Below are 26,977 nucleotides of genomic sequence, written 5' to 3' on the forward strand. Positions count from 1 at the left end.
GGGACCAGGGCTGTCGGGATAACCAGAGGTGGTAAGTCCTGATGGTTGTTATGACGACAGATTCACAGGAAGATTTCCTGTTTCAATTCTGCTGGTTTTAATGTGGTTGAGACAGAATACTCTCAGCCACGGTTCCAACTGCTCCCTGAGCAGCCCACCAGTCCACCAAAGTTACTGTCACGAAGTTTATCAGTGAGCTTCATGCTAAAAGCAACATATGCCTTCATTTTCCTTGCGTCGTGAAGTGTTTTCTTCCTGAGGATTCCATGACCACATTCTTGTCTCCCCCGTCTTTTGCCACTCCAGGCTCTCCTTGGTTCCTTTTGCTGGCTCTTCCTCTTCTGTCCCGAGCTGCCTTCTCTTCTCTGTCTACACTTGATCCATAGGTAATGTCATCTACTCCCTTAGCTTTCAATGCCATTTATATGTGAATAACTTTCCAGTTTCTATTTCTAGCCCAGACTTCTCTTTTGAACTCCAGATCCATTAATTAACTGCTCATTAGATACCTGAAGGGCATCTCAAATGTGATATATGTAAAAGTGAGCTTCTCTCTGATGTTAATGGCACCACCATTATCTCACTGCACATACTAGAACCCTAGGAGGCACCTCCTGATCCAGTTATGAAGTCCTGCCAGTGAATTCTTTCTGCAGAAGTTACCCCCAAACATTTACTATCTCCATGTTTACTTCTATCACTCAGATCTAAGCAACCTTCGGTTCTCACTAGATCTCATAAATATCCATCCCTCCACACAACAGCCAAAGTGATCTTTTTAAATGGAAATCTTTGCATCAGTCTTCTGTTTAAAACCCTTCAGTGTTCCCCATTGCTCTTGTAGAGAAGTTCAAAACCCTTAAAATGACCTTGCAGCCATCCCACCACCCCCTGCGCCACTACTCTGGACATTTGAACCATGCCAACTTCTTCTCAATGCCTCAACCCCCTTTCTATCCAAGGCATCTCTCCCCACTGTCATCTCCAATTGGAATCCACCCCTCCTTTGCCACCAGCTCCCTTCAGCTGGCTCACTACAACTCATCCTTCAGAGCTGGATATCAATGTCTGTCACTCCCTACCTCAGGCATCTAATGTCTTAATAGCACCCTGCAGGTTTTCTTTTTAGCACTTTCTTACAGTTGCAGTTATGTTATTATTTGTTTAAAGTCTATCTTTCCCTTTAGATGGTTAAACTCTACAAAGCCATGTCTGGTTTGTTTTCCACTGTTCCCCAGTAACTGGCGCAGACTCCATGCTCCAGAAATAGTTCATAAGGATTTGTTTACTGCCAAAATCCACAGGTATTCTACACTTTCCATGTCCCAGCTGAAATCTTCTCTCCTGCTGAAACACACTCTGTTCCCGCTTACAAGTTAGCATCAGCAGCCACTCAGTCCAGAACAGCTGCATTGTCTGTCTTTCATACCAGTTTGATGTTCATACAAACGCCAACAGCTCTCTCAGAAATTTCTCCTGCCTCCTTCCCTACCCCGTCATCTTCACTGCACTTCCTGAGTACAGTCCTCATCATCTTTTGCTGATTTTTGGCCCTCTGCTGGGTTTTACTCTTCCAGTTCACCCATCCTTCTGCTCTGAGAGTATCCAAATGCCAGTTTCACTGCTTCCCTACTTACATACCTTTGGAAGCTCTCCTTTCCCTATCTGAAAAACACTGGCACATTTGTTAGCAGATAATCCAAGGCCCCTGTATCTGCTCCCAGCCTGCCTTTCCTACCCCCAGCACCTCCCTTTCCACTTCAACCACACAGAACTCTCTGCTGTTTCTTGTATAGGATATGGCCCTGTTCCCTTGTACATTCTTAGTCTTCACACATTCTGGTCCCTCAGCCAGTGCTCATCCTTCTTGCTCCCCGTGCTGTGTTTTTCTGGGCAGCCCTTCTCTGCCCAGGTAGATGTATTCCTCCTTTGGTGTATGCGAAGTCCTTAGTACCACTGGCTCCTCTCAGCACATAGGATGCTGCAGATCATTACCGATTTTCTGTCTTCCTCCCTCACTAGATGCTCAGCTCTGGAGAGTAAAGCTGTTTCTAATGTTTTGAATCCCTACCTGCCTCACAACTCACCAGAAGCTGCCTATGCCTCATGCCCCAAAGTCACACTGACACTAACTGTAGACTTTGCTTTCCAGCAGATCGGAAAAGCTTCTGCACAATCCACAGCACAGGCTATTTGAAAAGCTGGCCACCCACAAAGATGGGGCTGGACGAAGACAATGAGCCAGACAATGAGGGGTGTAATCTCAGCTGCCTCGTCGCAATTGGACGACTGCATTCTCACGTGGTCCCACAACCGGTGAATGGGGAAATCAGGGTGAAATCTATGGAATATGTTTCTCGGCACGCAATAGATGGGAAGTTTGTTTTTGTAGATCAGAGGTAAGAGTCTTCATGTTTCCCTTGAACAATGATGATAGAGGATTCTCAGCCCTGTAAAGCAGAGAAGACTGGGCCATCAGCTGGCTTGCCTAAGTATAGAGAAAGAGAGTTTCCAATTATAAAATAATCATGGAGATGAAAGAGCAGTGTAGGAAATATTAGTAATATTGTAATATCTTTGTATGGTGACTGATGGTAACTACACTTATCATGGTGAACATTTAGTAACATATGTAACTGTCAAATCACTATATTGTATACCTGAATCCAATATATTGTTTGTCAACTATACTTCAATTAACAAAAGAGAGAGAGAAGTAGGTAATGGGAATCTGTACTAAAAAATGAGACCCATAAGAAGATGATCATAAATACAGGGATTTTCTCTATCATTCTTTGGTAATGTAGAGACAATTAAGTAGGGTGGCTTCATGTCCATGGCCAAAAGAAAAATAGCAGGCATAGCATGCTGAGTATATAGAATGTTCCAGGACCATTACTGTGATTGGAATTCTGGCTCTAGGACTTAAATTCCTATAAGAATTTAGGAATATCTAGTCCCAAGCTGCCCAATGCAGTATTCATTGGCTATGGTACTCTCATATGGCTATTCAGTTTTAACTTAATATAAGTTAAAAATTCAATTCCTCAGGGTCACTTGCCACATTTCAAGTACTCAATAGCACATGTGGCTAATGACATAAATACAGGACATTTCCATCATACCAGGAAGTTCTGTTGGACAGCACTTCTAGCCCAATCTCATTTTTTATGGATGGGGAACTGAGGCCTGGCCTGGAACTGGCCTCCTCCAGGACTCACAACTGATTGGTAGTAGACCTGAGCTAAAAACCCAGATGCCCCAAGTTCTCCCCTGCTCTCTACTTTCTTCTTAAGAATATTCAGAGTCCAGTAGTTTTTCTTGCTATTAGAAATAGTCACTAAATGCTAGAAAAGGAGACAGCCATTTTTCAAGGCCCTCACAGCCCCCACTGCTGGAGCGTTTGGTGTTCAGTTATCCTGATAAGTAGTAGGCAGTGAAACGCAAGTTTTGCACTGGGGTTTAGATTCTACCACATTTTTATATAGCTAATATAGTTACCATTTTTAAACCTAAAATTTGAGTTCTTGTGATAACAGCCCCTTTGGAAGGCATCTTTGCTATGTTTCTATGTAGCTTTGGTTAATTTTTTTTGCATTAAAAAAAAAAATCCACATAGTAAGGCCTCTGAAAATCACCCAGCTTTGGCCTTGTTCTCAATGGCTGTAATGGGGTTTATCCAGCACAGAGATGCAGTTGTCTGAATGGCTTTTTCTTTTTTAAATAATTCCCTTCTAGAGCAACAGCTATTTTGGCATATTTACCACAAGAACTTCTAGGTACATCATGTTATGAATATTTTCACCAAGATGACATAGGACATCTTGCAGAATGTCATAGGCAAGGTAAGCTGGGCTGTACAAAAGGTCTTAAATTTAAAGTATCCCCTGCTTCTAGGCTAGTGAAATCTGCCCCCTAGTGATGTGGGAGTCAGCCAGCACAGGTCTTCAGGCCCAGACATCTGTGAGGAGGCTACTGCTCCCAGGCCCTATTCATCCTCTTACAGGTAAACCTTTAGAAAACCGGTACAGGCAGTTTTCTTTCTGTACACAGGCCAGGGCAATTTCTGGAAAGCACCTTTTGTTCAGAGGATTTACCTGGAACCTATAAAGATTTAGTATGGCCCAAACAGATGTAATTCTCTTTTCCATAAAATCCTACACTGCCTCCTGTGTTTTCCTCCTGACCAAGGGCACAGTCCTGAGAAGGAAACCAACACCGACCCCTTCCTTTACTTCATTGTCCCCAAGATCCTGTTCATTCACCTCAGACGTGATATTTCCAAAGCAGCCCCTTTTGGCCACCTCCACTGACACACCCCTGCGTCGGGCCCTCGTGCCTAATAACTGTGATAGTCTCCTAGCAGGCCTCTCTGCTCCTCCGTGATCCAAGTCCATCTTCCATAGTTATCCCATCTCTGCTCAAAACCTCCAGACTTTAGACTCGAGCCCACATGCCTTCGATAGGTGCTCAGGACCCTCTGCCTCCTGGCTCTGACCCACCTGCTCAGCTTCACCCCTCCTCCGTGCCTGCAGAGGCCCTGTGCTGTGGCCACTCTGACCACCTCACCACTCCGCTCACCCACTACCCCCACCCCACCCGAGGCCCCGCCAACTCCTCAGGAACTGCTGGGTTCTTCCCTCTTTTCTTTTGGCAAACTTGTGTCCATCCCTCAAGGCTCTGATGTCTTGGTCTTCATAGCTGCCTCTCATTCTCCTGAGGGCAGGGGTCACATCCTGTCTCCTCTTTGATCTTCAGTGCCTGGAACATGAAAGGGCACGTGTTTGTTGCATAAAAGAATGAGGTTTGAATAGGTGAGTGGGACATCTCTGGATTTGGATGTCCTAAAAGTGCTGTACTACTCTCAGGCTTTGTGATGGAGAAGGAACATAGGCACTTTTGGACGGTGCCTTCTCATTTACTGGTGTTCACTTCAATGCTGATTCCGGTTAGAAGTCTACCCTGCAGTCAGTTATTCCCTAGAGCCTTCATTTCACTCTGAAAAATAATGGCAGGTTCACAGATGAATTGAAAGGCTCTGAATTAGACTCTGAGACACAGCCTATTCTCTGAAGCGCCCGTTCCCTTGGCTTATTAAAGAGTGATGGCATAGGAGCCTGAACACGCTTTAGGAGTTGGTTAGCTTAATATATTAGTCTGAATAAACAAAAATGTTCATAGTTTCTTTGCATTTTCAGTTTTACAGACGAGAGAAAAGATTACAACTAACTGCTATAAGTTTAAAATCAAAGATGGCTCTTTCATCACACTACGAAGTCGGTGGTTCAGTTTCATGAACCCATGGACCAAGGAAGTAGAATACATTGTCTCAACCAACACTGTTGTTTTGTAAGTGTTTTTCCTGCATCAGGAGCTCCTTTGCTTCAAAGAGAAATGCCTTGGGCTCCTTCCCTGGGAAAGGGGGTACAGGCAACAGCAGTGTCATATCCTTTAGTGTCACCTTGTTAATAATCCTGTGAATCCTCAGGATTGGTGGAAGCCAAAAGGTTGTTCTCAAAGGACAAGATTCAGTACTCATATCACGCAGGCTCCAGCTTGTGGAATTGCTCCAGGAAACAGCACCATTTCCTTCCCAGTAAAGCAATCAACCTTTGAATCTTACAGTCCCTGCATACTGGGCATGCATGGGTCCTGCAGTGGAGGGAAGGGTTGACAATCCATTAAAGGTTCACACTGGCCTTGGCTGAAGATGGGGGGTTGTCCATGCCCACCAGGCTAGTGGCCTGAGCACTGGCAGCTAGAATGTTTTCTGAAAGGTTGCTACCTGCTAGGTGAGCAGGGAAGGGAAGAATCCCCTCTTTGGCCAGGCCTGCTCCCCACATCTCCTCCCCCATGGTGTCCAAAGTCCCACCTGTGGCCGAGTTGAGTGAGGGGCTAGGGCTGGGTGCACCACAGACTGGCAGAAGAGGAGGCCTTGTAGCAGTGGGCTGCTGTGGTCCCCACCTCTGCTGGACTGCGCCCCACATGATCAGGAAGGTCCAGCCAGGCAGTGAGGCCAGAGGCTGGGATGCCATGCATCATGTTACCAAACAGTAAGGAGACCCATTGAGCCACTCAGACAGACACTTCATTTTCTGGCCTGTCCAGGTCCAGAGTAGATACCAGACACCTTGGCCAAGGTGAAAGGTGCTCAGTTCTGAGCAGGCCTGACTCACGTTTCCTTATTGCTGGGATGTTCACAGAGCCAACGTCCTGGAAGGCGGGGACCCAACCTTCCCGCAGCTCACAGCATCCCCCCACAGCATGGACAGCATGCTGCCCTCTGGAGAAGGTAACTATGTCCTGCAGGGGCATTGGGACTTGCCCAGGAGCAGCTGCTCAGGGCCAACATACTCTCCCCCAGCCACCACATTCTGTGAGACCGGGGAGGCCTCAAGGGAATGAGTACTAAAGATGCCAGGGTCTCAGTTTCTCTGTTAAGCCTGGAATACTGGGAGCTCATTTTTGCCTCTCCTGAGGCTGCCTGGACCCTGGAAGCCCTTGAAATATAAAATTCCTTGCTCCTCTTTGTTTTCTTCCCTCTGTGTTGCCCAGTGGCTGTGATGTAAAGTGCTATTTGGGGACTGCCGCTGCCTCCTGTGGTGGGAGGAGGGTGTCTGTCAGCACTGGGCTGTGTGCCATACCCAGCGCAGCTCCCTCTGGGCTCAGCCTTGGACCCAGCTCTCTGCACTTGACCCGTCCTTCCTCAGGACCGCCTCTGCTTGCATGGCTTCAGCCCCTACCTCTCTCCATCAATGACTCCTACCTACATCCAGTCTCTCTCTGGAGCTCCAGATCTCTCTCCAACTGCCTAGACAGAACCACCTAGAGTTCAAAAGGCACCTGAAATTCAGCATCTCCAAACCAATTCTCTGCTCTCCCACATCTGGGTGGTTAAGCCGGAAGCCTGACTCCTACCTCTCTCCCATTACATCTAAACATGAAATCCTGTCCCTTCTCTCTTTAACCTCTCCGTCGCCACTGTTACCTTGCCCTCCTCATTGTTGCCTGGATTACTGCAGATAGCTTTCTAACCCTAGCTCATTCTTCCCCCTCCCACCTTCATGCCCCCCTCGAGTTCCTTCTCCATGCGGTGGACTCTCTAAACCCAACACTAAGTCAGTGTCTTTTTTATGTAAAGTTCTCTGTGCTCCTTAACCCCCTGTGGGTACTGCCCAAGTCTGTTAGTACCCAGGGCCTTCATGATGTGAGTGGTTCTGCCTTTCCATTTCCATCTGTCACTCCACCATCATTCATGATGAATTTCTTGGAGTAGTCTCCCAAGTTTCGTCCTGCCTCAGCGCTCTTGCATATATTGGTTGCTGTGCCTGGAATGCATTCCCCTCCTTACCTCTTCGCCAAGCTCATTTATACTCCTCTCTCAGACTGAGCTCAAGGTTAAATTTTGTCAAAAAGTTGCCCCTGGCCCTGGATGAGTTGGGTGCTTTGTGCTTACCTGTCAAGCTTACCATGCTTTGCTATAGACATTGTTCATCTTATCTGTCTCCCTGTTAAGACCGTGAGCTCCTTGGGGGTAGGGGTGATGACTTATCTCTGTGACTCTGGATTGAAGCACAGTGGTATTTGGGAAACACACATTGAGTGTGTGAGGGGAATTAGGTATGTCAGGTCAAAGATTTATCCTCTGGTCCTGGAAGGAAACTTTAGCCTTTTCCTGCTGGAATGGCTCTTCCTGACAAGCTATGGCTCTAATGTTCCCTTAAGGCACAACCCTCAGGTTGAACTTCAAGTGGATCATGGGATGAACTGGTTTTAACATATAATGGTATTTCTTCCTTGGTTTTCCCCTTTCCCACTCTCAGATTCCTTTGTTGTAGGTGGCCCAAAGAGGACCCACCCTACTGTTCCAGGGATTCCAGGGGGAACCAGGGCTGGGGCAGGAAAAATAGGTCGAATGATTGCTGAGGAAATCATGGAAATCCACAGGTAAGTAACACCTTCTGGTTGCTCCCTTAAACAAGTGGTTCTCAAACCAGAGCATTTTACCCCCTAAGGGATATTCTGTAATGTTGAGACATTTTTGGTTGTCATAATTGGGTGGGAGCTGGCTGCTAAAAATCCAGTGGATAGAGACTAGGGAAGCTATGGGATAAACACCCTACAGTACACAGCCTCCTCCCTGCCCCCAGCAGAGAACTTTCCAGTCTAAAATAGCAATAGTGATCAGTTTGAGAAATCTTGTCTTAAATAAAGATGCTCAACCCAAACAGGCCAGGGCTAAAGGGAACTCTTTGGAGGCTCCACTTTCTTACTACTTTGTGTATACGTCAAGGAGCTTCCCAGTGAGGATGGATGAACACTAGCATTGCAGGAATGCAGGAGTAAAGCTGTGAACTGCCAGAGAGATCTGGGCCTTCACAGAACATTAGTTTCTTCCATCACAAAGCTGCTAGGATTAATAATAGAGACCACCCATTATCAGCTAGTAACAGCAGCTCTCTTGGGCGGGACTTCTTTTCCATATGAAAGAGAAGGGAAGCAGTTCACCACAGTTTGAGTCCTGGGCCTCTCCTTGGCTCTGTTTAGGAGATTCACTTAACTTCTTGGTCTCTGTTGACGTAAAACATAAAAGGTAGGCAGTTATCTATATCCCAAGGGTTGCTTTAAGATTGTGAGAGAACTCAGGAAAATTCCCAGAACAGAAACTGACCATACAGAGAGTGCTCAAAAGTTATTACATCTAAGTCTTTAAGAGCAGTCATTGAGAGAGAAGCAATTATTGTAGGTCCCTTTGAATTTGTGCAACAGAGAGGGTAATAACCAGATACTTAGGAATGCGAACAATGGAACATAATCATAGGAAAAGGAAAATGTTACTACTATTCCAGGTCGCCCCTGGATTGATTCTCTCGGGAGAATTGGAGGTTGGCCGCGAGAGGGCAGTACCGTTCTGTTTCTACCCCTACAGAAAGAAAGCAGAGTTTGCTTAATAACCCAGGAATGAGGCCTCTCCTACAGTGAATATTCTGTCCAAAAGAGAAATCAGGAATTTAAGGACATACATTGAAGAAATAAGTAATGATGAAAAGGCAATTCTTAGATGGAGAACCTGGGAAAATAGTGGTTTCATAAACATAAGTAGGGAAAGGTGGGAGACATTCAGTAATTTTTCAGTAAGCAGTTAATCTGTGTGCTAAGAGTATATGGTGCCTAATTGTATCCTGCCTTCAAAGAGCTTGTGATCCAGGATAGAAAACTTACTCACAGATCCACAGAACTAGGCAGTAGAGGGCAAGGGCCAAAAGACTGCTGGGCAGTGGAGGGTCCCCTGGGTGACCGAAAAGCTACCTTTTCATCCATTTTGGAGCTGAGAGCCTGGTGGTCACACCGCTACAATACTCTCCCTAGACTCCAGATATCAGTGTCAGGCTTCCTTTCCTGAGGTCCCTGAGCCTGACAAGTTTGTGTGGATTTGTTTCTAAGTCATTCCTTCTGTAAACTTACTATGCTGAGAAAGGCACTAACTGAAAAGGCCTGGACCCATTGTTTCTCACCTGTTACCTTAGACAACTGCTTCCTAACCCTGGTCTCATTCTCCCCTCTCCCTATGGGCACTGTTGCTCCTGCAAGGCCACTCTAGGTGGGGCTGAGCCCCAGCACTTCCCATTGCCTGAGTATTCACCATCTAAAATGTGTTGTAGGGACGAGGATACAGAGCTTGCTGTGAATTCTAGTTTACGGCATCAAAGACAGAGTTTGAACTCCTAAAGTCCCCTCCAACTCTGAGATCTAATTTCTGTGAGGAAATAAAACTGGCCACTTACTTGAAATTCATCAACCTGAAATCCAGACCCTAATTCAAGGGCTTTGTCAGTGTGGTACTTGACCCCAGGGTCTGCATTCTACATCAGGTACTTCTACGGTAAATCCAGCTTATCACTTGTTTTTGCAAATACATTACATTTTTACTGGAACACAACTACACCCATTCATTTATATATTGTCTATGGCTGCTTTCAAGTTACAATTGCTGTGACAGAGACCACATAGCCTACAGAGCCTGAAATCGTTACTATCCGGCCCTTTACAGGAAAAGCCAATCCTATTCTAGATCTTCATCCTTCTCACCCTGACCCCTCAACAAAACACACACACTCCATTGAAAACAAGGCAGGCAATATAACTAACTCCTCTTTTCTCTGACAGAATAAGAGGGTCATCACCTTCCAGCTGTGGCTCCAGCCCACTGAACATCACAAGCACACCTCCCCCTGATGCCTCTTCTCCGGGAGGCAAGAAGGTAAGGCTGCTGCCTCTTAGACAAAGGCCCTTCTTAATCTAGACAGCCTCCTGCCCAAGTTCTGAAATGTTGGGGGTGGGAGTATATAATTACCGTTGTGGTTGCTGAAACAAGTTGGATCCTTTTTCCCTCCTTAGGGTAAATGCACCTCTGTGAGTCTAGGTACAAAACATACCAGTGGAGCTAGAGAGGCTTGCTGACATCCTTAGAGGATTTATTCCATGTGAGTGAGTAGGTGAAGGCAGAAAGATCATTCTTAGGAATGGGGAATTACCACTCTATTGCATTAAGGGGCTCCCATGAGGGAAGGATTAGTGAATACCTCACACAGAAAACTGTCCAGTTCTATGCCAGGAGTTTTCAATGGAGGAAACATCATTGATGTTAGTGCAGCTCCAGAAACAGTCATACAGAAGTGATGTTTTGCAAGGCAACCTGGGCTTTTGCTGCTGCAGAAACCTGGGCATCCAGCACCTGTGTTTTGATAGCATTGGGTACAACTGGCTTGTCAGTCAACAGCCCTCATGAAGGGCTGGCTAGAGGACTACATACATCACAAATAGGCTTAGAAACCTCTCATCTGTTTTCATCTTTGCCAGAGAATTTGTAAGTCTAGTTAATTGTAAGTCGTAGATCTATTTACAGATCCGGGTGTAAATATAGGTTAGGATGACCCCAGGGCCAGCATCTTTGATCAGTCACCCCTTTCCCCAAACATTAGTAATTCACATAAATGAGGCTTCTAGGGCACAAGCTGTATCAGAAATAGGACCTCAGAGGCTCAGGTTACCAGGAGCTGCAGTGGTGCCAGTGGGATGGGGGTGGGGGACAGTTAGTAAGGGGAGGGTAAAGTCAGGATCCCTGCTTCTACCAGGGCACCTTCACTTCTGTTTTATGTGAATCTTCTGTAATTTCTATTAGAAAAAACGTTTTGCTCCCCACAAAGAGGTTTGAAAGTCAAATTAATGGGTAAGAGCACCGTCAATGCAAGATAGACCTGGGTTTGAAGCCTGGATTTGCCATTTGCCTGCTTTGTGGCCCAGTACGATTTTTAAGTCCTAGTTTTCTCTATAATGAGGTTAATATAGGTTAGGACAGCCAATATCTTTGCACATGAAGTCCTATTATAAGATGGTATGTGTAAAAGTACCTGACCTTTAGTAACAACTTAGAAAATAGCACTGATAAAATCTGGGCAATGTATACCCCTCACCCTGCTTGCAGTCCCTGCTGTTCTATTACACCCCTAGTTCCTTCACCATCTCCTTAGAGTTGTCTCCCCTTTCCTGTTCTCGATTCAACTTTTATGCACTTGACTTGCTGGTATTACCAAGAATCCCACTACTCTGTTTTGAAAGGTTATCATTCCAGTATAGTGCTTAAATATTACTCAGGAAACTTTAATATACGCTCTCTTATCTTACCCTCACAAGTTTATATGACAAAATCCAGGCTCCCTCATGTTAAATGAGTAGCCCAACATTTGTTCCTAAGTATGGCTCCAAACTAAATTCATATCTCATGACTTCCAATTCTTCCCACACCAACAACAGCCAGAGATCTAAAAGTATACACTGCATCACAAAGCCCTGAGTATTTTTGAGGCACTCAGGGAAAAATTTTCCTTCAGGCTTATAAAAATGGGTCTAGGAGAAGAGATTCTGAGTGTATTCTGAGTCCCCAGCAGCAGGACTTTGACAGAGAAGCCTAAACAAGATGGAGTTAAAAATGACGGCAGCATTAAATAGTATACCAGAGCCGTAAGAGTAAAGGTGGCCCCATGCTTCAACCTTTCCCAGTCACTCAATGTGGTATGTCCAAAAAATGAGTTGTTTACCTGCTAGTTGTTTCAGTCAGGGCCAAGCTAAAAAAGGGAGGCTGTTGAGTCTCATAGGTTTCAAGAGAGTCCTGGCATCCAGAAGCACTAAGGAAAGTTCAGATAAAGTAGCAGTTCTGTACATGTCATCTGTGGTCTTTTGGGGGAGTGGGGTGGGCAAGATCCTTTCAGGTAAGTGTCTGGAAGATCAAAACTATTTTCATAATAATGCTAAAACATTTTCTTCACAGTGTTGATAAGTGAACTGAGCAATGTTGGGTAAAACCGGTCTTTTACAAAAATCAGGGCAATAGCACCAAACTACTCACAGTCACTGCTTTTCTCATCACCATATACTCTCAATGAAAAATAATAAAATTTAAAGCCACTTTAAGAATGTCCTTAATGAAGCAGTAAATTACTTTTACAAAAGCCTTGAGTAATATTTTTAATAGTTACAAAATGCTTAGGTATGTGGAAAGCACTGCAGACAGACTGCTGCCTCAAGGAAAAGCACTTGTGTCATTAAGTTAGGAGCTCAAATAACCTCTTTTCTCATAGGACACCATTTTTACTATTGCAAACTATGGTTATTCCAATTTGGGTATTTAGCATACATCTTCTTGAAAATGATGAACCTGTGACTTTTAAGGGAAACAGTCGACAGTACTTGTTGCCTTCTGGGCAAAAATTAGAATTTTTGGAAAACTTGTATCTTCTCTTAGCTCAACAGCTTCCTAAAACGTAAAAGATACTTCTGATGATATAGGTAATACTAGCAATGGTGATGTTTTGATGTTGTACAGTGAAATATGTCAACATTTAGAAGGTCAGCATAACTTAGTGAACAAATTTTCCAAATGGCCAGGGCAAGATAGTTTCAATCATGCAAAAGTAAAAGATCCATCCTAAGTGCCAAGATATAATAATGGATTTTAAGAGTACAAAATTTTATTGATATGGTTTCAGATTCCACAGTGCAATTAATCTTTTAAGGAACTGCGACTTGTTGAGTTTCCATGTAATATCAAAGAATACCATGATTATTTGAAAAGGCTATTTATTAAGACACACCTCCCTATTCCAACTACATTATCTATGGGAGGCCAGATTTCCTTCATAATACTTCAGCCAAACAACAAATCTAAATAGACTGAATGGAGAAGCAAATGAGAATCCAGTTAGATTCTATTAAGACAGACATTCAATTTGCAAAATATGTAAAATACTTTTCACTTTGTTTTAGAAGTTATTTTTCATTAAAATGCTATTTGTGTTAACATGTAATAGGTTTATTATTTTTAAAAACTTACTAGTTTTAACTATGAATATAGTAAATATTGGTAAATATAGCCTACACAAATGAAAGATCTTTGGAGTTCTCATTTATTAGAGAGTAGAGGTTCCTATACCAAAAAGTTGAACTGCAGAGACAAAGTTATAATGCCACCTACTGGCAAGGCCTGAAATCACTCTCTCTCCTAAAATGCAAGCTGCTACCAAACTGTTTCCTCACCTACATCAGGACTTCTCAAACATGCTTTTCTGTAATGAGACTAAGCAAGGAAAAGGAAGCTTAGAGGTGAGGGGGGTGCAAAAAGGGTTACAAAAAAATTAAGAGTTCTACTATTGACAAGTGGTAGTAATACTTCTCAGTGATCTAAATGTAAACCACTGGTTCTGAAGTTGGCATTTATAGAACCAGGGATGAGATTTACTTTGTGCTTTGTTGTTCATTTGTGACTCAGCTGTGTCTCTTCAGTTTAACCCCTTATTTCTTCTTCAGCAACATCTGTTGCTTTAAGAAGTTTTATTACTTTATGTGGGAACTGCCCATCTGAGCTCACTGAGGTTTAGTCCTTGCCTTAAACACGTGAACAGCATGATCCAAGGTAATTAAATGCTCTATGGATTTTATTCAGCCTTTAAATTGCATGGGTTGAATGCAATGAAAAGAGACGACTAGTTTGGGGAAGTTTTTTCTTACTGTGACCATTCCTAATAGCTAGTTGGAGAAAACTGAAGCCATTTGAAGCTTTTTTCACCTACCGTCCTCTTTTCAACTTGCTTCATTTTCTTGGTGACATTTGCATGACACTGATTCAAACTGTTGATGTGAAAACTTCACTTTTGTTTGTAGATTTTAAATGGAGGGACTCCAGACATTCCTTCCAGTGGCCTACTATCAGGGCAGGCTCAGGAGAACCCAGGTTATCCATATTCTGATAGTTCTTCTATTCTTGGTAAGTAGCATTATTATTCATTTCCATTTCAGTGAGCTTGAAAAACATCTGGCATAAAGTTTTAAGAAACAAATGTATAAAATAAGCTAGTTCTAGATAAATTTGATAAGAACAAAGCTTTGTTTAAATCTTTACTTCAAAGTTGAGTTTAGTGGCTGAGTTCTGGTGGTGGGGTCCAAGTGTTTCCCTGGAACTCAGGAGATTATAGCAGCCTAGGCAAGCTTTCTCCCACCATGTGGGACTCTTCAGAGGGAGAGCATTATTACATTATTACTGATGAAGGTGCAGAAATAAAGCCTAGAAAGGTGATCAATAAGCATTTCAGAGAGTATTAAAAGTCAGTAAGCAATGAAAAGTTTGCTTCTCCCTTCCCACCCATCTTTTTCTCTACTTGTCTTTCTAGATCTTTTTTTACTAATCTCTATCTTCCAAATTTTCTTTCCTTCTTAACACCTTATATAACTGGGTATATCAGAATATTAAAATGAGGTCAACTCAAATGCTTTTCGTCTTTACTGAAGTTTAAGTATTTTGTTTCTAAAAATTGGTTCTTCTCTCTGAAAAACACCAAAGTTAAGAAAAAAATGGCAATGCAGCCCAAAACCAGCCTCTCTTACCCTTCTTACCCTACTATTAATTATAATTTTCATATTAAATATGTTGTGGTATGATCACTGACCAGTTTTTAATCTCCCACAGGTGAGAACCCTCACATAGGCATAGACATGATAGACAACGATCAAGGCTCAAGTAGTCCCAGTAATGATGAAGCAGCAATGGCTGTCATAATGAGCCTCTTGGAAGCAGATGCTGGCCTGGGTGGCCCTGTTGACTTTAGCGACTTGCCATGGCCGCTGTAAACTACATGTTGCTTTAGCAACAGCTACAGTATCAAAGTGCATTACTGGTGGAGTTTTACAGTCTGTGAAGCTTACTGGATAAGGAGAGAACGGCTTTTATGTACTGTCTTCATAAAAGCAATCTCAGAGCCATTGATACAAGTCAATCTTACTATGTGTAACGTCAAAGTGGAACTAAGCCTGCTCCAGTGTTTCCTCATCATTGATTGGGCTAGCTGTGGATAGCTTGCATTAATTGTATATTTTGGATTCTGTTTGTGTTGAATTTTTTAATCATTGTGCACAGAAGCATCATTGGTAGCTTTTATATGCAAATGGTCATTTCAGATGTATGGTGTTTTTACACTACAAAGAAGTCCCCCATGTGGATATTTCTTATACTAATTGTATCATAAAGCTGTTTATTCTTCCTTGTAAGAATCCTTTACTATAAATATGGGTTAAACTATAATGTATTAGTTAAATATTTTTAATAAATGTTTCCCTTGTTCTATAAATGCTGTTCACATTTCAAACAATTAGAAAAAAATCTTATGTGTTCTGTGGGGTGCCAGATAGATTTTCTATAGTGAGTGTTTAAGGGCCATCCATCCCAATAGCATTTATTATAATGCCTTTGTGGCCTTCATAACAATTCTGGGACTTACATGACTTCCCGTGTTACTAGCTTAGCTATATTGTTAAAATAGTTAAAAGTGCAACAATTTGGAGAGACACTGCTGCTTAAACACAAATTTCAAATCCTCTGAAATTATAGTTTCAAGACTAGCTGCACCAAACTGGCTTCACTACCACTCACAGCTGTATGGCTTCACACATTTAAGCCATATGACTCCAGACCCAAAGCACCTAAATACTTCTGTGGTCCAATTCAAGAAAGAATCAGAATATTAGAAAACAGCATTTGCATGAATAATTTAGTAAGCAGAACAGTGTGATATAATGGGGAAAGCACTGAACTGGTGTTAGAAATTGGCTCTGAAACTTGAGGTTACTATATATAACCTAGTAAAAGTATTTTGCCCTTCATGTCAGGTTGGACTAGAAAATGTTCCTTTCAGCTTTAACACTGTTTTGGATTTATAGTATATTTTATAATTAGTGGGGAATATAAGTGCACACATATACCAAATTAGAGTTCCCTGAGCTACTATTTGGTTTCTAGTTACTGACACCAACAAGAATAGGAAATCGAATTATGAGACCAAAAATCTGGTCAAGGTGGTTATAAAGGTGATCAGAATCATTAAAACAATGGAATTTTATTTTGATGAAAAACTTGTTTACAATCATTTAGTAAATGAAGAGCAACACTTCATTTTCCTATCCCATAACTTGTAAGAAAAAAAGCATTAGTAAATAAATATCTGTGAACAGATTAAGGGTAAGGCAGACTGGATAATAAACCAACTCTGATGTTCACACTCCCTGCATGTGACACATTCTAAAAAGGTGAAAATGGCACTGCAGGGAACCAATAAGGTACAGGCATTGAATCTCATCCTAATCATTCAAATAAGCCCAGTGATAAAAATTCATTTTTCTGCTCATCTTGGGCAGCAAACTATACACAATTTACCAAAGGAAAATTTTGATAGAAGCACTTACTTAAGTTATATTGCGCATCACAACTATAAAAATGGCTTGAACAGTTCCATTTAACCACCATTTATAAAGTGCGACTATATAATACTCTACATTTTATCTGGGGTGTCATGAATGTCAATCTAGACTGAAAATACCCCAGCTGCCAATTTCCACCACTTCTGAAAAGATCTAGATGTGTGAAAAAGAACTGTCCCCCATACAAAGAACCAATTTCACAAACCTACTGGTAAACAAAGACATTTATGTAACTGGAACCTCAGGATGGCAGAGTTGTACTCTCTTAAAAAACCATTCAGCTACCTTTGGTCTTTAAAAAAGCCTACACTGTAATTACTAAACACTGTTATGTGCATCTCACAGTGAGGAGAGCGGCCTGCAGTGCAGAATGAGGAGAGCGCAACATCACTGTGAAAAGTAGCATGCTATGGTTTCCAGGAACGTCGACGTCACAGCATTGGGTTCTGGGCATCAGGGTCGAGGTCATTACTGCCAGAAGGGGGATGGACAGGGAGAATATCCAGCTCATCCACTTGTGGAGTGGGGTGCATGACTACCAGCTGGTCCTGAGGAATGTCAGCGGCAGCTGCTGCAAGATTGGTGATAGATTTACTCTTTACACATTGAAAGTCTACGTGCCGACTCTTTCCTTCTTCCTTCTCCCAGGACATTCGAATAAAGGGTCTTTGGACATAATTGTAAATCACTTCTGGGCGGCCCCCAGGCCTTTTCTTTACTTTTTCTTTGTAGGTAGGATAACCTGGAGGAGAGAAAGATTTTAAAAACTGAGGACACACATGCACATGCACACATGCAGCATGTCCCCACAGCACTTCTCACCCAGTTTAAGCCTAAAGATGGCTTTTCTGCTGTAACTCCTGAACGCACAAAATGAAGAAGGGAAATCAATATTCCATCTCCTCAGTCATCAGTTCAACAGCCAGAAACTGAAATCCTACTGATGGAATTCACGGATCCTTCCACCATCCTCTCAGCTACTCAGTACACCAACTACCCAGAAAAATATCATTAAAGTCAAACCAAGGAGAGAATAGGTCCCAAATGGAATGGGACCTAATGGGATGTAATTCATGTATCTTGAGCTCTAGCTATGTATCCTTAACATCTCTGAATTCTTCCCTTCACAGGATTATCTGGCCTCAAGGCCTACAATTTATTGTCACATTAGCCTTCTATTTTCCTTAAACCTAAATCTCATGTTCACATTGCTCTTGGGTTTTTTCTTTCTTTTGTTAAATGACAAAAAGTTATAGAGATCTCCAGCTTCACTGGTTCTAAAAGTACTTCTGCACCTAGGTTAGTAAAAGCAGTATTTTATTCCCTATCTCATTTAACATTACTACTATAACCACCGAGCAGCTTATTCAGATTGGCAATTCCAAAGCAACTTTGGCTGATTAATTATACCTTCCTCCTCTTGGATCATAATCACTGCGAAGTAACAATTAAACTATTTCCTAGTTTCAGAAAAATTTCAGTCATTTACCAGTAAGGCAGTTTCTCCAAAGACATATTCCCCTTAGAAACTATAAGTCTCTTCCCTGCTTCGAGCTAGCAAGAATTGCTAGTTTAGACCAGGGATTGACAAACATTTCCTGTAAAGGGCCAGACAGTGAGTATTTCAGGTTTATGGGCTATATGGTTTCTATCACTACTCAACTATGCCATTGTAAAGTGAAATTAGCTATAAACAATTCATAAATGAGTAAACATGTCTCTGTTTCAATAAAACTCTTTTAAAAAAGTAATGGGCTGCATTTGGCCTACAGGCCATAGTTAGACCATAGTTAGAACCAGAAAAAAATATTATAGCCCCTTTTTATGATTAATGGCATACGGGGATGAATGAGGTCATTTTTGGTAGCTAGTATTAGCCATGTGGGGAGTGCATGTGTATATGATTAAGGTGAGAGGGGCACAGGGGCAAGTAGGGTTGAAAGCCCTCTAAAGACCGTCTGTAGAAAGCATTCTTTGTTTCACACGCCAGTTAATTACCATCTAAAGGGCAGCACTAGAGATCACAAGAGGTATCTATTCCCTTGTCCTTGATTCTTCTTGGACTATTAGAAAACCTTTAAATTTCTATCTCTTTATATTCCATTCTGTCCTCCAATCACCACTATAATGAAGTGTAATCTTATTGCATACTTACTTAAAAACTACCAATGGTTTCCTCACACTTAAAGGGGAGGGTCTGTACTCCTTAGCATACATATATAATACGAGGCTTTTTTACAACTTGGTTCCAACCTACCTGTCATCAGGCTTCAACTCAAATGTCTCCTCCTTAGGCCTTCCTGTCCGCCCAATCTAAAGTAGCTTCCAGCTGCCTTCTTCCTAGCTCTGAAACCAAATAGCTAAACCCCACTGTTTGCAAAATGGCAAGAAAGGGCATTGAAGCTAATGTGTCAGCAATTCACTACTTTTTTAAGTCCAAAGTTTCCTCTCCTTCCTGCTAAATCTGTTTCTGGTCTTTCTTCCCCATATGTCTTAGCAGTCCTGTGACCTCCCAACAGCTCAACTGGTCATTGATGAACAACACTATTATCTTCATTATCACCATCACAAACATGGGAAATTACTATGTACCAGGCCCTGTTTTAATTGCTTTCCATGTACTAACATTCTTTCCTCACAACAACCTGATAAGGCACTTAATGCTCCCATTTCAGAAGAGGAAAGTAAGGCACACAGAAGTAACTTGGCTGAGGTCTTAACATTAAACTATTAAGTCATAAGATTTGAACACATGCAATCTGGATCCAGAACCCTTAGTCTTGTCACTATGTTATGTCATGTTATGCCAAGAAAGATATTTTGTTCTTAGTAAGGGCACTTTAGAATAAAAGAGCATCTGGAAAAATTCATTTAAATCACAAAGTAAAAAGAAGCCTAAAAATGTATCATTTAAGTATAAGATAAAGTAAGTATGCAGTTTGTATTTAATTTGAAAATAAGCTTTTATCATACTTAAAGATACCAGTGAACTACTAGTACTGCTTTTACGTGAATTTTCAGAATGTACTTTTTTAGCTCTGTTGGGTTTTGGGGAGCTCCAATGATAACTACGAGGCAAAGAACCCTATCTTACAGGGATGTACACACATGCATGCCCAAACACACTACATGGGATCAGTCAAAAAAGCATTAGGGTGAGCTATGGCAGAAAAGACAAATTCTTATCTCTACATTGCTAGGGAATCTTATGGAATAAATAATTTATAATGGCCTTCTATCTATCTTTCTCAGATAAAGGAAGCTGATTTTTGTTATTTATAGGTCTACTGCACAAGCATTCAATAATCATTTGAGCTTTTCAAAGTATTAAACTATACTCTAAATGGGATCCCATTTTTTAACCTTGTTTTTCAAAAGAAAACTAACAGAAAATAATGAAAATGACTTACCTTCTATTCCCAGTCTGATCTTCTTAAGACCCCTCTCCTTCAAAACTGATTTGGCCACATCTCTGTTTTCAATGTACTTGAAAAATCTATATAATTTTGTGCTATAAATAACTGGAAACAAAAAGACAAGAATATTTTCTTATTAAAATCAAAGTACTTGGAGATGAACTTAAATTTATTTTGATCATCAAAGAGGCTTGACAACCCTAAAAGCCCAAATACTGGATGCAGTGATGCCAAAGGGTGACTAGCCAACATAACAGGACAATTCAGTACAGTTAATGTATAAGCAAATGTCTACTTAAGTTGAAACAAGAAAGCTTTAATAACGAATCAGGTAACCCAATCCATAGGAAGAAAAATCTCCTTCTGAAAGATATGTCATATACAAACTTAGTGGAATGGGACCTGCCCCAATTTCTTCAAGTAAGATAACTATCAATACTACATACATTATCAAGCAGGCAAAGTAAAGGACTTTGCTATGATGCCTTCAAGGCCTTGTCTGGAAGGGAAAAAACTGCCTTGTCAGAGAGTGCAAAATGGATACATCTTACATTTCATGGATTGAGCAACTATTAATAATTCCCCCAGAAAGCAAAGACCCTCCCCCAAAACTGTTTTCCATTCAGGCGAACAGCCCCATTTAATACTGATGTTAAAAACGGCAGATTCGAGCATGTTCTGCCTAGGTTAGTCTGTTTAGAGCAAACTGGCTTTGTAAAGGGCAGACATTCCACTGACAACATGTTGAGTCTTCCAAATGTGCTGGGAACTTCAGGGAGTTAGACTGATGGACCTTCCTCGCCTTCTCTCTTTCAGGTGGAGTTATCTCCCTTAAAAGGTGAACTGCAAAGGTTTTTTCAAAAAAAGAAAAACACACTCACAAACCAAACATGCCGGTTTAAGAGCCAATAAAAGGAAAATACGTATACAGATGCTACTACTCGTGGGGTAAATGTGTGATTATTAATATATCCTTATTATTACTGATATTTTAAGAAAAAAGATTTTTTGACATCTCAGAATGGATGTTGTCATATGTCACATTTAGGAAATCAGGAGGAAGAGGCTATCTGTTTTCTCAAGTGAATCTTCTTTAGGCTGAAGTATCTTGGCACAAAATGAAACATATTTAGACAAATTAAGTAAAATGTTTTCAAGTCCTTTAAGTTTCAAAGCTTAAGATAGAAAACAAACAAACCAAAACCACTCAAATGGAAAGCTCAACAACTAAAAAGGAAAAGCCAGCTCTACTATAATTTCTGTATCACTATAATGTCCTTTCTGTACTCGTATGGTTCGCTCTACTCTCTTGAAGTCAAACTTTTTGGAAACTAAACTACAAATTAAAAGTTTATTTATTACTCTTTATTGGTAGAAAATAATTTAGTATATTTCTTTTGATATTTGGTAACGTTCCATTTTTCCCATTTTGTTCAACTTGTTATTCTACATTTTATTATAGAAAACTGTAGTCAGCAACAAGCCTAGGAATGAAGAAATAACAAAACATCTATTACTGTAACTGTCCAAAGAATCAGAGCATTCATTTAAGTATATCATGCAAAGGAAACACCTCAATGTAAACTCTGAAAAGTGCTATTATCGCCTGTGTTAAAATAATCTTTTGAAAATCTTTAGAAGCCAAAAAGAATGCCACTTGGAATCTGCTTTGTTTTTAGACAATTATAAGTAAAATGGAAAAATTAAAGGATTTGGTACTTTCTATATTCCTGTACTTTTTACTTAAACCCTAATCCTTACCAAGTCAACACAGATTGGAGTATAAAACGATGCTGGGCTATTTTACCTAGTTATCTGAATCATCCTTTTAACTATTTCTCAATCTATGAAACTCCAAAAATACTGTGTGAGATTCATCAAGAAAAACAATACAAGATAAATTTTCTAACAAAAAAAATCAAAAGGTCTAGTCAGAAAAAGTTTGGAAGGGAAAAATACTTAGTCATTGCTACTCAAGATAATGTTGTTTTGGTCAGAAATGCTTAACTTTAGTTCCACAAAGCTTTCTAAAGGGTCATTATATCCTGCAGGAACACATATGATATTAAAAAAAGGAACTTCTGAGAACCTAAAGTCACCCTCAAAATTTAATGAGTTGAAACTTGTTTTATATACAAATAAAAATTCATCGAAAAAAACCCCAGCTTGTTTATCAATCATCTACTTCTTCAGGATCTACTTTTCTAGAATGCTTCTTTCTAAACACAAAGGAAAAATCCATCAAGACCCAGATACTCAACAAGAGCAAACCATTTCTGTGCATGACAAGGGTGGGCACACTTTTTCTGTAAAGAGCCAGATAGTAAATACTTCAGGCTTTGCAAGCCATGCGGTCTCCATTGCAACTCTCAACTCTGCCATTATAGCACAAAAGCAGCCAGAGACAATACTAAAACTTCATCTGAAAAACAAGCGACAGCCTGGATTTGGCCCACAGGCCATAGTTTGCTGACTCCTGGTGTAGGTAACAGCTCAATGTACTTTCTTTATAAAAACAGTCCTTTGATCAATATTATAAAAGATAAAGAGACAATCTATGATAATTCAAGAGAGAGAAAACATGCCACAATACTTACTTTGTGAATACTCCTCTCCCATCTGCGGTGGATACTCCTCATCCCAATCAACCACATCATCGTCTGTAAGCACCACTATGTGGCATTCTCGTTCCCCACTCTGGGCACTAGCTACCATGAGAGGCAGGATCATTTCTTCCAGATAAAATTCAAACTGTCTACGAGCACCATCATTTGATAACTCATGCATTAGGGCACCTGAAATGAAACCCACAAAAGTATCTTGATTTTTTGGGTGACCAATAAGTAAAGTAGCAACACACAAACAAAACATCAGATTAGTTTGGATTTACTTTAGGATCCTAGAGACAACATAGAGGCTACTCTTTAGTCAACAAAACTTTTCCTAGGAAGAGATCTTATGGAACTGTAGGATCTTACAGCAATGAAGGCCAACTAAAGGCATCCAACACAAGCCTCACCATTTTACACACCATGAAGTAAACTGCCTACAGTTATAAACTAATTTGCAAAATCACAATTAAATCTGTCCCTTAACCAATCCCTAGCTCAGGGTTATATCAAATTGTCTTTCATCAATATATGCAATTATATCTTAAAGTATATCTTAAGAATATTTTTCATACTGTCCACATGAACTAAAATAGCTGCCATATTCCATCTCCCACATGTTTTCTTTCCCAGAATATTTACTCATAAGCAGCGTTAATAATGTAGTGTAGGAAAAGGAGCAGGACCAACTGGCTTTGGGATAAGGGGGACAAAAAGCCAAGCATAATACAGCATATACAGAATTACATAGCAGACCTGAACCTAGAATTAGGAGGTAAAAAATACACTTCACTTCACCCTTGAGTACAGACAAAATGAACAACTTTAAATTCCCAAATACACAGCCACAAACTCAATTGCGTTGACCTAATTTTTTTTCTCTTATTATTTCAATGGTAATGTCCTATCTCTTCTCTAAGGCTCTACCATCTCAAGAACTACTGGGTTAGAAAAGACAGTAGAACTCAAATCTACAGTCCCAAGGGGAGCTTATTTTCCCTACAACATGCTAATTATATAGTAATTATTAATAACATATGATTAGTAATATAGTAAATGATTGGTTAAATAATCAACAATCCATATCATTACTATTATTATTTAGCCATGTCTCTATAGGCTGGCTACTTTCCACTGTAATTTTTTAACTCCTTTCATATTCAAACTCCTAGATCTATCAACACATTCTCTTTCCCCTAACATCTAACTTCTAACATTTTCAATCTGGCTTCTACACTCCCTACTCAAAACTGCTCTGAATATAGTCTCCAAATGACCTTCTAATTGTTAAAGACAATGAACATTTTTTATCCTGATCTTATCAACCTCTCAATTGACTCTCTTATAAGGACTCCTACTTTTTCCTTAACACGTATCATCCCTAAGAATCTCTGACACCATTATCCGTGGTTTTCTTTTCTACAGTTGTTCTTCTTTGGTTACCTTTGCCAATTTTTTCTCCCCTTGCTGTTCATTAAATATTGATATTTCTCTGGAAGATGCTATTTTCCAAAAAGCTGCAAAATCTTACACTACACTTTTTTACTGCAATGTGACCTTGACACCTCCTCCCAAGATGTGGAGTCTAACTGCCCTCCCCTTTGACCTGGGGTGGTCATATTGACTTGGCTGATAACCAGAGAAGCATGGCAGAGGTGACAGTCCATGACTTGTGGCTTTGCCTTAGTTTTGGAGAATGCTCGCTTTCCAAATGCTTCCTCTGAACCCAGACTCCAGGCTTGGAGAAGCCCAAGATGCACGAAGAAGCCAAATGTAGGTACTCTTGTTAGCAGCCCTAGCTGAACCCAGCCTTTGAGTAATCCCAATTCAGTGAGCACACATGTAAGTAAAGAAGACTCCAGCCTTTTGAGTCACCACAGCCCTTCAATTCTTCAGAAAATGAGGCCTCAGGTATTGTTGAAGCAGACATAATCCACTTCTGCTGTAGTCTCAATTCTTCACCCACAGAAAAAAAAAATTATGCTACTAAATTTGGAATGGTTTGGTACATTGTAATAATAGTTAATCAGAATACCTACCCTCTCCATTGCCCCTACCATAATCCAAGTCAATGGTAATTCTTACCCAAATTACTAGAAAACCTTCTAATTATGTTCTCTCAACATTTACTTTTGCCCCTGTGTAGTTCATTCTCCCCACAACAGCCAAATCTAATTACATGTCTCCTCTAATTTAAACCTTTCATGGCTTGTACTATCTATCCTTAGAATAAAAATCCCAAATCCTCAAATTGGTCCAAAAAGCCCTATTATGTGAAAAAGGAAATTGTGGATCAGTATGTAATCCTTTAAAGAAAATATTTTCTTTAAATACTATCCATAAAAGAAAATATTTTCTTTAAATACTATCCATATACTGATAACTACTACAAATAAATATCTAGTCCACATTTCTCTCCTAATCTTTAGATATGTGTATGCAATGTCCCACTCAGAATTTCCACTTGGATGTCTTAACAGGTATTTCAAACTTGACATGTCCAAAATTAAGTTTCTAAGTTTCTACTCCCCATGAAGTCTCCCCCATCTCAATTAATGATTAAAGGCAACTCTACATTTACAGTTAACTAAAGTCCTCTACTCCCTTCCCTATCCCATATTCCATCAACAGCAAATCCTGACAACTTCACTCCAGAATTTGATCCCTTGTCACTGCTTCCAGGCTTATTAAGCCACAACCATCTCTTACTTGAATTAGAGCAATAGCCTCCTAATTATCTCTTTGCTTCTATCTTAATTCCCCTTCATCTTATACTCCTTGGGGGAAGACAGACAATAAACAAGGTAAACAAATAGCATATGAACAATTAACACTGGCATGCTAGGTAGTGCCAAGTGCTGAGGAGGGGGAAAAAGTAAGGACAAGGCATACAGCAGCCAGAGAAACATCTCCAATACAACAGCCAAGAGTGACTATTTTAAAGCCCAAGTCAGGTCAGAACCACACTGCACAACTCTATATTAAATTGTGTGTCAATGGTGCCCCCGTGACATGGTAAAATGTGGCAGCTTCACAGATCATACCACTCCTCTGTTCAAAACCTTCCAATGGCTTCCTATATCTATCATTCAGAGTAAAAGCCATGACAGGTCAGAGGATTAAAGATGGAGGCGTGAGAGGGGAGACAGAGGCTGCCTCCTAAAACCGCATATAATATGAAAATATAATTAATACAACTAATCCTAAAAGAGCAACAGGAAAGAGGGCTGTGCGAGACTGCATACACGTAGAGAAAAGAGCAGACCTCACAGAACAGGATAATGTACCAAAGCTGTGGCCCGGTACCAAGCCCTTCCCTCATCCCAGCTCACAGGCAAGAGGAAGAGAAACGGAGCAGGGAGGGAGTGGAAGGCTTGGGACTGCTGAATATCTAACTCCGGAAATCTGTTCTGGGAGCACAAACCAACATGTCATGGTGCACGTTATTCTCATGATTAGGGGGTTGGAAAGCTAAGACAGGAGGAATTCCTGGAGAGACTGAGATTCTAGCCACTTGTGGAAAGCTGGGATCCATATGCGGCTGCTCTGGGACAAAAGAAAGGCAGGCAGTCTGAGAGACTTCCTAACAAGGAAGCCCTTAGCAAGAGAGCTTCTAAAGGGGCAAGGATTGCACACAGCTTACTGCACAGGAGAAAGGACAGGGTAGACAAAATTGTCCAGGTGTACTCTGCCCAGCAGGTTGGAAGCTTTCACAATCTTCAGGTGCTCCAGCTCCCTGGCTGGCTACACAGCTCCAAGGACCCCCTCCGTGATACACAGCCTACTGGGCCTTTCTCCCAGCCAGCCCCACCTGGCTTGCAAACTGACAAACCCTACCCTGGCGTTAGGCCAGCCAGAGGGAAGATGTCTACAGCAACTACAAATGCAAAGCATAGATGCTTATACCTGTGTGCTCAGCCCTCTGGTTCAGGCAGTGGGGACAGGCATAGCAGCCGGGAAGCAGGAAACAGCTCTTTCCTCCCCCCAGGCACCAATCCCACTCCCCTGCAACCCCCGACATTGCTTCAGGGGCTGAGCAGCTCCAGAAAGCAGAGCTTCTGAACTCTAGAGGGTGCCATATACAAATATGAAACACTGAAGAAACCTGGTTCAAAGTAAAATTAATAATACGACCCCTGAGAAAGATTT

At 41.2% G+C, this 26,977-nt stretch overlaps 2 protein-coding genes across 23 annotated transcripts in view; one reads left to right on the forward strand and one right to left on the reverse strand.

Annotated features, from left to right (window-relative positions):
• BMAL1 (basic helix-loop-helix ARNT like 1) overlaps positions 1-15,677 on the forward strand; it is a 102,212-nt gene extending 86,535 nt beyond the window's left edge. For 9 of the 14 annotated variants that reach the window (XM_073216231.1, XM_073216230.1, XM_073216229.1 and 6 more), the window contains 8 exons: positions 2,153-2,399; positions 3,739-3,845; positions 5,199-5,349; positions 6,204-6,292; positions 7,824-7,947; positions 10,168-10,261; positions 14,218-14,320; positions 15,020-15,677. In XM_073216231.1, coding sequence (XP_073072332.1) covers positions 2,153-2,399; positions 3,739-3,845; positions 5,199-5,349; positions 6,204-6,292; positions 7,824-7,947; positions 10,168-10,261; positions 14,218-14,320; positions 15,020-15,180 — 1,076 coding nt within the window. In that variant the 3' untranslated portion in view covers positions 15,181-15,677. The remainder of the gene's footprint in view (positions 1-2,152; positions 2,400-3,738; positions 3,846-5,198; positions 5,350-6,203; positions 6,293-7,823; positions 7,948-10,167; positions 10,262-14,217; positions 14,321-15,019) is intronic. The other 5 variants (XM_073216237.1, XM_073216241.1, XM_073216236.1 and 2 more) reach the window with 3 other exon arrangements.
• A 749-nt stretch (positions 15,678-16,426) lies between these two features.
• Positions 16,427-26,977, reverse strand: part of BTBD10 (BTB domain containing 10) — a 76,897-nt gene continuing 66,346 nt past the window's right edge. For all 9 annotated transcript variants that reach the window (XM_037026849.2, XM_073216243.1, XM_073216244.1 and 6 more), the window contains 3 exons: positions 22,817-23,014; positions 20,214-20,324; positions 16,427-17,545 (listed from right to left, as the gene is read on the reverse strand). In XM_037026849.2, coding sequence (XP_036882744.1) covers positions 17,235-17,545; positions 20,214-20,324; positions 22,817-23,014 — 620 coding nt within the window. In that variant the 3' untranslated portion in view covers positions 16,427-17,234. The remainder of the gene's footprint in view (positions 17,546-20,213; positions 20,325-22,816; positions 23,015-26,977) is intronic.

This window comes from Manis javanica, chromosome 11 (genome assembly GCF_040802235.1).
Source record: "Manis javanica isolate MJ-LG chromosome 11, MJ_LKY, whole genome shotgun sequence".
In the NCBI taxonomy this organism is placed as follows: domain Eukaryota; kingdom Metazoa; phylum Chordata; class Mammalia; order Pholidota; family Manidae; genus Manis; species Manis javanica.